General features: G+C 43.4%; 1 protein-coding gene across 5 annotated transcripts in view; it reads left to right on the top strand.

Moving 5' to 3' along the window:
• Positions 1-13701, top strand: part of chd6 (chromodomain helicase DNA binding protein 6) — a 67616-nt gene that overhangs the window by 5501 nt on the left and 48414 nt on the right. For all 5 annotated transcript variants that reach the window (XR_007032584.1, XM_047339365.1, XM_047339366.1 and 2 more), the window contains exon 2: positions 7566-7615. Coding sequence is in view for 4 of the 5 variants with exons in the window: in XM_047339365.1 (XP_047195321.1) it covers positions 7586-7615 (30 nt within the window). In the remaining variant the exon portion in view is untranslated. The remainder of the gene's footprint in view (positions 1-7565; positions 7616-13701) is intronic.

The following is a 13701-nucleotide window of genomic DNA, read 5'->3' on the forward strand; positions in this document are numbered from 1 at the left end:
CATGAAATGCTAATTATAGACCATGGCCTATTTATGCTGGTGCAGTATACAGACGTTTTAAAATATAAATATTATCTGAGCAGGGTTCATAGCTGCAACTGTTTCTCCTTAATTGTAGTGTCTTAGATTTCAGCGTGGCGATGGAGATCAGTGAGCGGCGAAAAGCTTTCCCCTTTAGTCTTAATGTCGTAGTGTCAAAGCTACAGTAGTGTAGCAGCGGACGAGGTCAATGAGAAGATGCAAACGGTGTCACAAGGAGACGCCGCAGAGGTCGAGATTCGGAGGTGATTTGGTGATTCATCCGATTCATTTGAGGGAGCGGAGTCTCACTCTGTGTTGTAACCTGGGCCCGGCTGCCTCTGACGCCGCTGTCCGCTCCTTTGTTTGTTCCCTCGCGGGAGCTTTGTGCAGCTGAAGCAGGGACGGAGCGAGGAGGAGCTGTGTTCCATTTTAAAGACGCACTCGCCTCCTTTGTGCACGCTAACACAGACACACACACACACACACATTTGGGAAAACGGGGTTGAATTTGGTTTGATTTAGCGCAGCCGGCCGCTCCTCTTCGTCCCTCAGCAACAGTTCGGCTCTTCTGCTCTTTTGTGCAAGTGTTTGAGTGAAGGGAATAAGTTCATTGGAACGAGAACAGCTCTGTCTACTGAGACGGGAACGATTTAGGTCCGCGTCTGTCGTATCACCCACTTTTTCACATTTTAAATTCACTGGTAATATTGTAACTGCAAAAAGGATATATATCAATATTTAAAATCCTTATTGGAGTGCTGCTCGGGCCACAATGCTCTGTCCGAATCCAGCCGAGCCTGAGACAATAAGCCGACACAACCCGAACCAAACCAACAGGGAACGGACGGACGGGGGGGGGAAACCTCCTGGGTGGAGGTAACTCATTGTTTGGATCAGACCGTGATAAGTCTCAGTACAAAGTTGAGACATTGTTGCTTGTGCATATTTGTGACTGGTGAGATTTTTCAAGCCAACGTAGAACTGAAAACCTGTTTCACATCTGGCCCCTCCTTGTACACATTAGTTTAGTGTGTGTGTGTGTGTGTGTGTGTGTGTGTGTGTGTGTGTGGGGTTCCTGTGTGTGTGTGTGAGTCTGCAGGAAGCGTCAGACAGTTGTGTCCTTTCTGAAATGGGCTTGCTCTTGCATCACTATATTCATGGCTGACAGGTGCGTCTGGATAAATCCACCTGGCACAAAACTTTGAGACGGATTCCACACGATTTAATTCATGTGCTCTGTCTTTTCAAGAGGAAGTGTCACGAAGAACAGGAAGTCCACATCTTCTTTACCTTGCCGTTTCCCCTTTCTTACACTTCTCTGTTGTACGTAAATTACTTCAAGGCCACAGGAGTATTGTAAGTCTGCTGTCGGGGCACAAGGGCTCTCGCTCTCTCTTACTTGCATTTTTTGGTAATGATGTTTGTTTTGTTGGATCAGGTGTTGTAAGACTGTGATATCCGTTTATTTTACCTTTTCGGAAGATGAAAAACTTGGGTGATTTGATGGGATGCATGTAGGAGCATGTGGAGTGGGAGGAGGAGGTGATGTGGGTCAGGTGGGTTTCACTCACCTCTTCTGTCTTTTTAAAGGTCATTGGCCTTTTACATAGTGACCGCAAAGATGAGGTCCAGATGTGGCGACGCACAGCGAAATGAGTCTGTACAGATAACTGCGTTTAATCCTCTGTCAAATTTTAATCTTCTACAATTGAAAAGGATCCAAATTATAAAGGATAATGAAGCATTTTATAAAGAAGCTCTGCTGTCGCCGGCAGAGGTTGAAATTCAGGATTTCCTGCGTTGGAGTATTTGTGTTTTACAGATTTCATGTCCAAATAATTGTATGTTTAAATTTTTTACTGAACACTGCATATAAGATGACATTTAACAACAAATCCACAGCATAATATCTTGATTATTTCAAGAGAATTTCATTGCTTGCCACTTGTGGGTACTCGCACAACTGCGGCTGAAACTTTTCAGTCTAGCTGCATAGACAATGGAGCAACACACAGTTTGAAATCTCTTACTTGATTAAGAAAAGGGTAAAAAAAAATGTTTGCTTCATCTTGAAATTGCGAAGGGGCAAATTAGAAAAAGGCCGGCCTCCATATTCTATAATTAATAGGAAACACTGGACACATAATTTAATGCAGCGGTTCATTTGCCAACAAAGCGCAACTGACGACAGCCTCTCTGTGCCCAATTGTCCCCCATGAAATCAATGCTGTTTGCATCATATTTGCATATTTATATTTTAATATACTGTTTTCACTTTTATTGTGACCACAAAACCACAGTGTATACTTTGTTTAAGAATTCAAATGGGGTTTGTCAAGGGCACATGCTGAACCAGACCGGGTGTTCTGTCTTGATCCCCTTATATTTCACACATGTGATTTTTATAAAGCCCTAAAACTTCTCATCTGTTCAGTCTAATGGAAAAAAACAAGTCCTGTGTAATATGATATGTCAAATACGAAGCCTCATATCATTTTAATGAGAGTTAACAGGTTTAACAGAATCCCGGACGGAGCAGTGACCTCAAATAAAAAGTACTAATGGGCTCATTTGACCCGGCTCCAGTCCGACTCTGTACTATAGATTATTGTGCGCAGCTCGTTCCATTTACTGCGACAACGGGAATCTTTCACACCTGAAAATGACTTGAGCCACGTGGAGGAGACAACAAGGCTCGGAGAACAGCCTGTTCACCCAGCTGAAGCAGTTTATTCACTGAATATTAACCTGCGTGAGGTTTCCATATTTATTATCTCTTCTAAAATAAAATACTTTGTTGTCAGTCAGGATGAGCAGCAGAAATAAAACTAATATAGAAGATTATTTGTTTTTATAGTTGCCTTTGTATCCCATGGATAATATAAAACAGATTTTTGACTGGACGTCACTTTATTTCTAAATAATTTCTTTCAGGCTATTCATTGCTTGCTTGATTGACAAACTGCAAAGTCATTTAGTGTCTCCATGGCAACAGGAGATGAGGTTACGCCGGTGAGATGCTGCATTGTCGTGTTTTCACTCTGGTTCACTCTCCTGCCGTGTTCACCGTCTCGCTCCACGTCCTCTCCGTGGCACGTCCCCCGCACGTGACGCATCGCGCAGGCCCCGCCTCCCAGGGTGCAGCTCGGAGCATGGTTGTTGTCGGGGGCTCATTGCGTCCCACATAGCCCACAGCACTTAACTGATCAGACTTACCATCTTGTTTCTGTCAGCGCACTGTCTGCGGTGTTTCTCCCAGGGATCAGTTGCCAGTCCAGCTGCTGATCAGGGTCGACTCTGTGTCTGTGTTGGTTTTTATAACCGGTCACGCCAGCACCAACTTGTTTTTGCAATTCCAGATAAAATGCTGATGCGACAGGTGAGAACTGTCAACTCACTTCCTGCGTGTCTGAGATTTTTTGTCTCCAGCAGAATGAACCCAGATCCAGATGTTTGGAGCTTTTATGAATTGGCTCCAAACTCAGCCTCGTTCAGGATGTCCCAGCTGGCAGTGAGCTGTTGGAGTGTACTTTGTAAAACTCTTTGTGTTCTTGTGGTAGAAATCCAGAGGCTGGGTTTATATACACGTTTCTGCTAATTGGACAACACCTCTGGCCAATCAGAGCAAACTGGGCTTTATTAGGAGGTGGGCCTTAAAGAGACGGGAGGTTTAACCAAGTGTTTGAGACAGAGGCTGAATAGAGGAGCTGCAGCGATGGACAGTTTGAGGAAAGTGAGCATGTAAACATTTTTAAAGTAATAACACTTATTAAAATGATCAACCTGAATATGAACAGTTTGTCTGTTTCACAGATTAGATGCAGATGAAGCTGAGATTCATCATACAAGTGTCCACTGTTCTGCAGGACAGGTGTGTGGGAAGGAAGGAAATTTGTACACAGATATTCTCTCTCTCTTCTCTAGCTGCAGCTAAATGTCTTCATTGACAGACTCCAGTGTTTGGTGTAAGGATTACGTGTCACCCTGTGTAAAGATGGCAGTTATGAGTCTGGTCTCAACTTCTGTGCAGATGCTGCAGCTCTCCTGTGGTGGTGGGAGTGAGACGGGTGGTGGGAGTGAGAGACGGGTGGTTGGAGTGAGACAGGTGGTGGGAGTGAGAGGGGGGTGGTGGGAGCGAGAGACGGGTGGTGGGAGTGAGACAGGTGGTGGGTGGTGGAGCGAGACGGTGGGGGAGGAGACAGGTGGTGGGGCGAGAGACGGGTGGTGGGAGGAGACAGGTGGTGGGTGGTGGGAGCGAGAGACGGGTGGTGGGAGTGAGACAGGTGGTGGGTGGTGGGAGCGAGAGACGGGTGGTGGGAGTGAGAGACGGGTGGTGGGAGCGAGAGACGGGTGGTGGGAGTGCCCGGCTGTGCCTGCTGCTGCAGAGTAGCGTACCACAGATGCCATTTTATCATCCACATGTTAAGCGGTGGAAAAGGGCGATTCTGCTGAACGTGTAGAAAACGTGAGCAGCACCTGCTCTGTCCATGAAGCTCTGTGAGGCTGGTGTGACCCGCTGAAGACACGATGACCTGTTCTAAATCTGCTTTATCTTCCCAGGGACGTGAAAAGAATGAATGAATGAATGAATGAATGATGGAGGGAAGAATGATAAAAGGAAAAAATGCATATGTGTGTTTTAAGCTCATCCAAACTTACAGAGTAGTTCCTCACATGACTAGTTACCTGGATGAGCAGCAGAAACCTAGTGTAACGAACTACTTCTCTAGATTCAATCCAGTTTGTTAACCTAAGCAGCTGCCCAGTAAATGAAATGTGGAGTTTGCATTAACGGCATATTAAACCATGCAGCCGTCTGCCGTCTGATGGCTGCTGTCTGCTTTTGCCTTTGTGTGCTGCTGTGTTTGTGTTTTTCAAACCTGACTTCGGTGGCTGTTTGGCGATCAGCCTCAGTTTTGGATACAGATGGAAAACGCTGGCAGTGTTTATTCTGCAGAGCCGGAAAACCAGACTCTGATTTAGAGTTGATGGCACAAAGTGAAGCTCAATCTACGATGCTTCTGTTGTTGTTTTGTATCCTCGGGTTTGCCTCTTGTGTGTTGAATTAGTTTTCTCCACAGCAGCCATGACATTTGAGTTTACTTTTGAGATTTGATAAAGATTACAACTAGAAGGAGTCACACAGGCATCACTCACTCTCCTCTTCCCAGGAAAGACGTGTATGAAAAATGGATGTAATCAATTTTTTTGCCCTTGTGAGCCTGTGATAACAAAATCTGTAAAATGCAGTTTCAGACTGAATTATCAAAAGTATTTTGTTGTTTCAGTTGCACTGGTGCTTTACTCAGAGAACTGGAGCTTTTCTTGTAGTTTGTGCGGAAATACTTTCATCGTGTGTCGGACTAACTTGGTGGTATTTGCCTTGAGGGGAGAGAAGTGAGTTCTCATGGGAAGTTTCTTGAGTCGCCTTGTGGAACCAGTTGTCGTCCCACTGTCCGACCTGTTTTTAAGTCCCACCATCTATTCCTCAGATGGCGTTCACTACATAAAAAGGCTCAGAGGTGTCAGTGGCGCAGGAATGTTGTAGTAAAACGTTCATTAATATCATATCTTTCATTCACTGCAGTCGCCTCGTTCTCAGCAGCTGCAGCTGAAACAGGAATCTGGAGGGTGGATGGGAAACCTGCCACCTTCAGATACAAATAAATAAACCCAGCGCAGGTTGGAACCAGATTCTTTTAAACCCCTCAGGGAGTTAAAACAGGAAAACGTCTGCCATCCCTCATCAACACACGTGTTTCAGTTTGGTTGGAGCTTTTTAAAGACCTATTTTCATGTGTAAACGCTGCTCTCCACGAACCCGAACTTTGTTATATATTTGCTGTTTACTAAAGTTTATTGTGGCTCGGAGGTGTGTTCATGTGGGGGCAGGTGGGTGACTTCACCTGGTCAGTGTTGATTCTGACGGATGTTACACAAATTTTAGTTTTAACTGGACTTTCGCTTCACTGTTGCTCAGTTTTAGTTAACTCTGTTTTCTGTATTGTCGAGTGAAGGTTATAGAAACACTTCCTGCATTTCATCTGGCTTTCTTGAGCTGCAGGGAAACTTACATAATCTAATTTAATGTAGTAAATTACAGAAAATTACACCTATTAATGTGTAACTTGCTTCATGTTGTAACTTTATATAGTTCTAGTTCAAATGGAACCATTAGAGATTGACTGCATCAAATTTTGTTCATATTGCAAGATCAATATATTCTTTTGTAATTTGCTCAGTAGGGAAATGTCTCACTTTATACCATTATTTCGATGCAATGTGACAATATCTCTTTATATTATTGTACATTTGAAACATTAACAGTAAGTTCGAAGAAATGGGAAAGTACAGAACGGTGAAAACGTGCCGGCAGAGTCTAGCAGGAGAGAGTTTCAGCTCAGGACAGATCATGAGACAGGACAGGCACTGAATTTAGCAGATTTTTCTACCGCTGCTGTCATGAATAGGTGTGTGTCAGTCTGGTCTGTATTTCTCTCAGTGGTGTGGTGAACCTGCACAGTGAGTGGTGGTTTGGAGGGTGGTCCTGGTGGTGGGGGTAGACTTTCATTTTTGGCTCTGCTGTAAAAGTCACCACATGCCACAGATGTATGTGTTTCAAGACATTTGCAAATCTGATTCCACACATGATTTGAGGCACAGTTACACAATTCGCCTCCATTTTCTTCTTACTCTTGTGGTCCTCACATGTAGATGACAGCTGCCATCTTCACCCGTAGCTCTGTTTCAAGCCCCTTGATGGCGGCGGCTGGGATGAGAAGTTCAATGAGTGTGTGTGTGTGTGTGCGTGCATGTGAATAAAACTGTTTTCAGACATGCACTGGACTCTGGAGGTCCTCTGGACATTCTCCTGAAGGGGCTGTATGGGTCAACGCAAAGCCTCCAGACTCTCTGCGGACATTCTCTGTCTGGTAAAACGTCTGCAGAAAGTGTGGAGGAGCCCCTATAGGAACACAGCAGGAGATCCTCCGCGGTACTCACCGTTCGCAAGTGGGTGTGTTGGCGACAGGCACAACTGATTTTAAAAACAAATATCTCAGGATGAAAAGGCGGAGACATGCGCGTAGAAGTTACTGACAAAGATGTCAGGAGAGCTTTTGGTGATAAGAGCTGACGCCGGTGTGCTGTATACAAAACTATCTGATCACAGTCGCTGTCTGCTGCACCCCTCACCTGAACGCTCTGGAGATCCGTGTCGCGAACACGTCTGAGCAGAGAATCTCCTGCTGAGTTCTTCATGAAAGGCAAACCCCGTACCCACTTCTATGGACATCCATCTTGGATGCTTAATGTGTGTAACCCTCTCTTGATATGGGTGCGGAACTTAAGTTGTTTCAAATTAACGGAAACTTGTGTCTTTTAAGGAGATTGATGCATCTTTCTTTTATAGGAGTTTAGTGCAAATCATAACACAACTTTATGCTGTTGTGTGTTTGTATTGTTGAGCAGCGTGAAAACGTTTCAGTATTTGTTTTGTGTGTATTTTTGGAACTAATGTGAATTCTGTCCTTTTCTTTTAACAGATGCAGTGAAGGGATAGAAGATGAAAATACACAAAAAGGACAAGCAGCAGGTTTGTTCTCTTTCTCATACACACACACGCACACAAAAGTAGGTCATTTATACAAACCTACACCTTTTAATACTATAATGCAGCCTAACCTGGTTATGTTGCACGTTTGCTTTCATTTTGTAACTTACTGCGTCTGTTCTGTCACTGTCGACTGTGTCCCATTGACAAAGTCGAGGGCTCGTCAAGTCAAGTGGAGGAGAGAGAGTTTTGCACACGTGTGTTGCTGATAGTTCTCTGATGGGAACCAGCTATAGCTCGCCACAGACCAATGTGGTTGTCAAGCCGCCCTCGACTCAGCTTCCACTGCTCTGAGATCAGTTATCTTGCGCACATTGCTGCACAAGTGTGTAGTGTAGAAGCAGCTGAAAGTGGGAACCACGTGTCATGTATTTGTTTCCATTTGATCTGGTTAGTTTTGGTTTCACATTGTAATTTAGGGAAACAGAATTTAGTCTGACATACGTACGTCCTGTCGTCATCTCCTACGTGGGCGGAGTCTACCTGTACTTGACTCTGATTGGTTTGCAGACGGCGCCTGACGTGGGCGTGTTGTCAGTTAATGCTGTCTCTACTTCCTGTGATTCGTCAGAAAATCCAAACTATCAAAACAGTGTTTTCACTCTGTAAACGAACAGAACCATGGTTCAGTTGGATCCGGACCCAGGACACCTCTTCTGGTCCGACTAAACTTTGGTGCAGTGGTCTAAAGTGAGAAGTTTGAAGGTCTGAGCCAAACAGGGAAGGTGTGAACGTGCTCCTAGTCTTTACTCCACAATGTTGTCCCTTCCTCACAGAGGGTGAAATCCTCCGTCACGTGTCGTGCAACCTTCATGCTTTTCATGTGGAGTCGTTCGGCTCCAGGTATTTTAGTTATGTTGGTATTCTTTACTGCGCTCGGATGATGCCATGCCGTTTGTAATATTCATGAGTCAAGCTGAGCAGAGTGATGAGTCAGAGTTTTGTAAGTGCAAGGTGACACAGCAGTGTCTCGGCTGAGCACGAGGCCTCCACACTGTAGAGACAGGGTGTCAGCGCTGTCACAACAGGAAAACACAATCACCTCATTGTTATTATCATTATTCGATTCTGTCAGCCGCTCGATTGGGAGATTTTCTCCCCAAATTTCTCTAAATCTAATAAGTTTCAGTAAAAATAACTTATTTATTGTAGATATCTGTTGTTTTTAAGAAATAATCATGGACACCAACTGTTTTCTGTCAACACAAGTCCAGTGAAACTTGACACAGCATTAGAATAAAAGTTAGTTATGGGTGTAGATATTAAAGTGTTCCCACAGTCTCGTGTGTCTGGAGCAAACCTCCTGGAGGAGTTATTTTTGTAAAGCTCATTGTCTCTTATTCTCTTACAACAAACGGCACATTTATACAAATCGAACACATGATTTTCTTTTAATCACCGGCCGGCTGCGTGACTTGACAAGACTTTGCAGTTGTGAGTTTCCATCCGGTGCCATCATCACTATCAATTCTTTGATTTATGACGACAGGACATGGGTGCATCTTACAAACTTTAGTGTGCCTGCAAAACTTCAACATGAAACCAAAACTAAACTTGGTTCCGACCCTGATTTGGACTTTCGGACGGGAAAAACCTCCCCATGTCACATTTTCTTTGATGAAACCGCTTTAAGGTCAATCCACTTAACTACCCCTTTGGTTCAAGTGTTGTAATGTTGTTCTTGATTGCATCTTAATTGGTGTGTTTATCTGACTTGTGTATAATCATTTGTCGAAGCTTTCAAAGGACAAACTCCTTAATCAATAACATAACAAGTAAAGTGAGTTTCTACTTCATCGTGATGCTGCTTGTATTGATCATCTCCTGAGTCACATGAGCTGTATTATCCCGGCGGAGGAAAGTTTGGTTACAACCACGACAGTGTTGAATCAAAACCTGATGTTTAAGAGAAAGTTGTTTACAAAGAACGTCTGCGGTAGTAAAATGACTAATAGTGTGATTTGATGGTTTTGCATCAGCTGGTTTACATAGCGGATGTTTTCACTGACTCACTGAGGGTGTGTCTGACATCTCACCTTCTTTTCAACTGGCCGAGTTATCTGGTTATCAGGGCAACCACATCCTGAAACAACAGTGTTAACATCATCAGGGGAACTGATGCCTTTCAGGTAATGTTTAGAGAAAGCTGTTGGAAGAGTGACGGCACAGGAAGGAGCGTTTTGTTAATTTACTCTCTTTATATGACAACAAAAACAACAACACTTCTTTCCTCCATTTGAACAACCTGCAACCAAAGAAGAACCTTTTTCCAAACGGTGAGGTCAGTTCTAACCGGTGTTCTGTTTGAGCAGCTGCTGGACTTTTGCTTCTGTCAATGTTTGACACTTTCTGGGCTTTGATTGACACGGTGGACAGACTCGTGCTGGCTGTGCAGCACCACACAGCTCTGAGGGAGAACACTGTACTGGATATTGTCTCAGCAGCACGATACACATCAGATGATCGCAGGTTTTTGTCCACGTTTACTTTATCAGAAATCAAAAGTGTTTGGGAAATGACTTGTGTGTGAAAGCAGAGGATGTTTCAGTTTCTTGCAAAAGAAAATCGATGGTGCATGGTTTTTATCGTGTGTGTGTGTGTGTGTGTGTGTGTGTGTGTGTGTGTGTGTGTGTGTGTGTGTGTGTGTGTGTGTGTGTGTGTGTGTGTGTGTGTGTGTGTGTGTGTGTGTGTGTGTGTGTGTGTGTGTGTGTGTGTGTGTGTGTGTCGTTTATTATATATTTATCGGGAAGGTACCTCCAGGTTATTAACTTTTGGAGTTTAAAGTATCTGATGGGCCCTGCATATTTTAAATTAAATTACCATTATATACTTTTATTAATGATTCATCTTCATACACTTTAATTTAACTGTCCATGTCCTGTCACCTAAAGTGACTTATTTGAAACATGTTTTTTGTCGGTGATAAGATAAACGCACGACGACGATATAAAACAGTAAAAAGCATCACATGCTGTCGGCATATTTCCATATTAAATAACAAAACATTTCATTGATTATCAAACTTGTTCACATCAAGTTCTGCAGTGGCAGCAGCTACACTATAAAAGTGATGAATGCATATAAAGGAAAACTGCTCTGAACGGTGACGGGGAATTTTATTTCCCTACTCAATATTTTTCTCTTGTTAATCCATGAATCAGCACGCGCTGTGTGGAACTGGGTTTTCTGCACTTCAAGGTAAAGCAGAGAAAAAAGTGAATTCTTTTCAGTCTTTGATTTACTCACTTTGATCATCTCTCTGTTCTCACCTGAACAGCTGAAACGTCCGACTGCAGCGCTCCGCTCGCCGCCGCCGCCTCTTCCTCGCCTTTTATTTTAATTTTTGTTCAGGAAGTAGTTTTCCTTTGAGCAGGAGTTCCTTCCTCTTTAGTTTTTTTGGTGGACATCCGTTTCTTATGTTAGGTAAACATCTAGCTCATTTTAATTAGATCTACATTAAGCTGAGTGAAGGAGGGATTTGTCTTTTTCAGCTGACTGTATATCATGTCATGTTTCCACTAATCTCTCCTTCATCACAGGCTTCACCGCATTAAAAACAAATTGATGCAATGAAAAGCTTGAAGATTAGCTGACGATTAAACATGAACCAATCTCTCCTCGATAACTAAACAGTCACTGCTCCTCACCTCTGCGGAGTTTTCCCTCGAAGCATTTCATAAGATTTATGTCAGAATTCGTCAGTGTGACAGTGAAAAGGAGAAAATCTTCTGCTTCTTTACAGCAGGTTTTTCATATATCTTTACGAGATAGTAAACAAGCAGTAAGAGGTCACAGAGTTTTAATCAACATATTGAAAAAAAACACCAGAATGGATTTATAGAAACACAAGCATCATAAACGCAGGGAAATGGTTTCATATTTTTAAAGTACTGCAGTAAATGTGAGTCCTCAGATTAGTGCTGAGATGCTTAGTCGATTGGAAAAGAGAGTGAACTTTTTTTATGCTTTTATTTATTATTTATTACCATAGAGACAAACAAGAAATGAGGAGAGAAACAAAGGTCCACAGACAGTTGTGAAATGGGGACGATGCAGTAACACGGTCCCCATCCCCCAGCCCACCAGACGGCTGCTGAGTGTCCGAGTCATTTATCAAGTGAAACACCGAACACTTCCTGGTTCCACCTCCTCACAGGAGAACATTTGCTGCTTTTGTCTGTACATGGAGTGTTTGCACTGACAAAAAAAATGACCAGAAAGGAGAAGACATTTTTCATATTTTATTAAACGATGATTTACCAGGGGAGAAGGAGGCTCTGCACGAGAGTCGAGGAGGTTGAAGTTGTAGCACGAGTGTCTGTTACCATCTCTGAAAACAATCACAAGTATAGTGAACTCCAACAGGCCTTGGCTCACAAATACCAAATCTCAGGAAGTCACATTTTCCAGATATACTTTGTCTCTATTGATGACACGAACAACTGTATACAACTGTGTAGAATAACAGGAAATGCTAGGGATTGTAGCAATTTATGCTAAAAGCTGTCAACCGACACATTTCTCACCTTGTGCTTCTTCTTCTTCTTCTTCTTCTTCTTCTGGTCCGGCTTTGTGCTGGATCATTCATTTTCTGAACCTCGATGTTCTGATCTCAATAATCCGGGACAAGTAACTGAGCAGCAACCAATCAGAGGCTGCGTGCATCGACTTTCGTGTATTTTTTTAAACCATGCAAAATATGAATCAATTTTCATCAACCAATCAATTACAAATTACACAAATAATATTTAGTGTTTCAAATACGTATTATAAGTACTGCCCATCCCTGGGTAGCGGTGTACAGGGTGTTAGCTTAGCATCGGTGTTAGCCACGTTCACTAATTGTCTTTGCTGTTGTAGCTGTGAAAGGAAGCAGCAGCATCGATAAGACTGCAGTGCTCATGGTCTATACAGAGAGACAGATGTGTGTGTGTCGTGTGTGTGTGTCTTGTGTGTGTGTGTGTCTTGTGTGTGTGATGCTGTTTTATTGATTCATAGGCAGCGTGATTGCAGGCAGCCTCCCTCAGCTGTGTTCGGTCGGCTTTACTGGGCTGGCAGCGCCTGCTCCACTGCAGTACGTCACTAGAGGCTGTGTGTCAGTGTGTGTGTGTCTGTCTGTGTGTGTTTTTATACGTGTGTGTCTGAGAGATGGTGTGTGTCTTGGCACGAAGGAGAGACTGTGCTTGTTTTGTTTTTTTTATGTGCATGTAGTCATCCATGTAAGCACATTTAGCCGTGACGCTTGTGTGTGTCTGTGTGTATATGTGTATATGTGTGGGTCTGTGTGTGTTTTTTAAGTGGGGCTGTTGTAAGTCATGTATGTAGTCAGTCAAGTAAGCACATTGAGCCATGCAGTGTTGGTGTGGGAGTAAGGGAGAAACTCTTGTGTGTGTCGCATGCCTCTGTAGTTGATCATGTAAGCACATTCAACCATGACGCGTGTGTGTGTCTGTGTGCGTGTGTCTGTGTGTGTCAGTGCGTGTGTGTGTGTGTGTGTGTGTGTGTGTGTGTGTGTGTGTGTGTGTGCGCTGCAGTTGCTCTGTTGTTGTGGAGATGGATGGCAGCGGCTCAGGTCATTACCGAGCCCGAGTTAGCTTGGATGCTAATTTTAGCTCATAGTTTACCTGTGTCTGAGTCGTTCTTCTGCACGAGGAGGAAGTGAACATGGAGCGAGGTGAGCTGTGTGCCTCCTTTTCATTCTGAGTTCTTAATCACGGTTCATACATCATCATCATCTTGGTGAGAGAGCTGATTGACATGTAAACAAAGGTGATCAGCACCGAGGTTCAGACCAGACGAGTGTTTCATTCGCTCCTTGTCTCAGACCCAGTGTGTCTGTTTCTCTTTAAAGGTGTAGAGGTCACTGCACTTCCTGCCAAATATAGATTTCTTTCTTCATATAAAGTAACTTGAGAGAGTAGCTCCTGTTCAGCGTAATTCCTAATAGTCTGTTTATATTATAACCCACTCTCGTATGAAGAGTACGTCGCATCACATTATTATTTCAAGAATTATTTTATAAAATAAACAAGGCAGAAAAGATGTGCATTTGTTATTCTATTAATTAA

The sequence above is a fragment of the Hippoglossus stenolepis genome, chromosome 3 (assembly GCF_022539355.2).
Source record: "Hippoglossus stenolepis isolate QCI-W04-F060 chromosome 3, HSTE1.2, whole genome shotgun sequence".
Classification (NCBI taxonomy): domain Eukaryota; kingdom Metazoa; phylum Chordata; class Actinopteri; order Pleuronectiformes; family Pleuronectidae; genus Hippoglossus; species Hippoglossus stenolepis.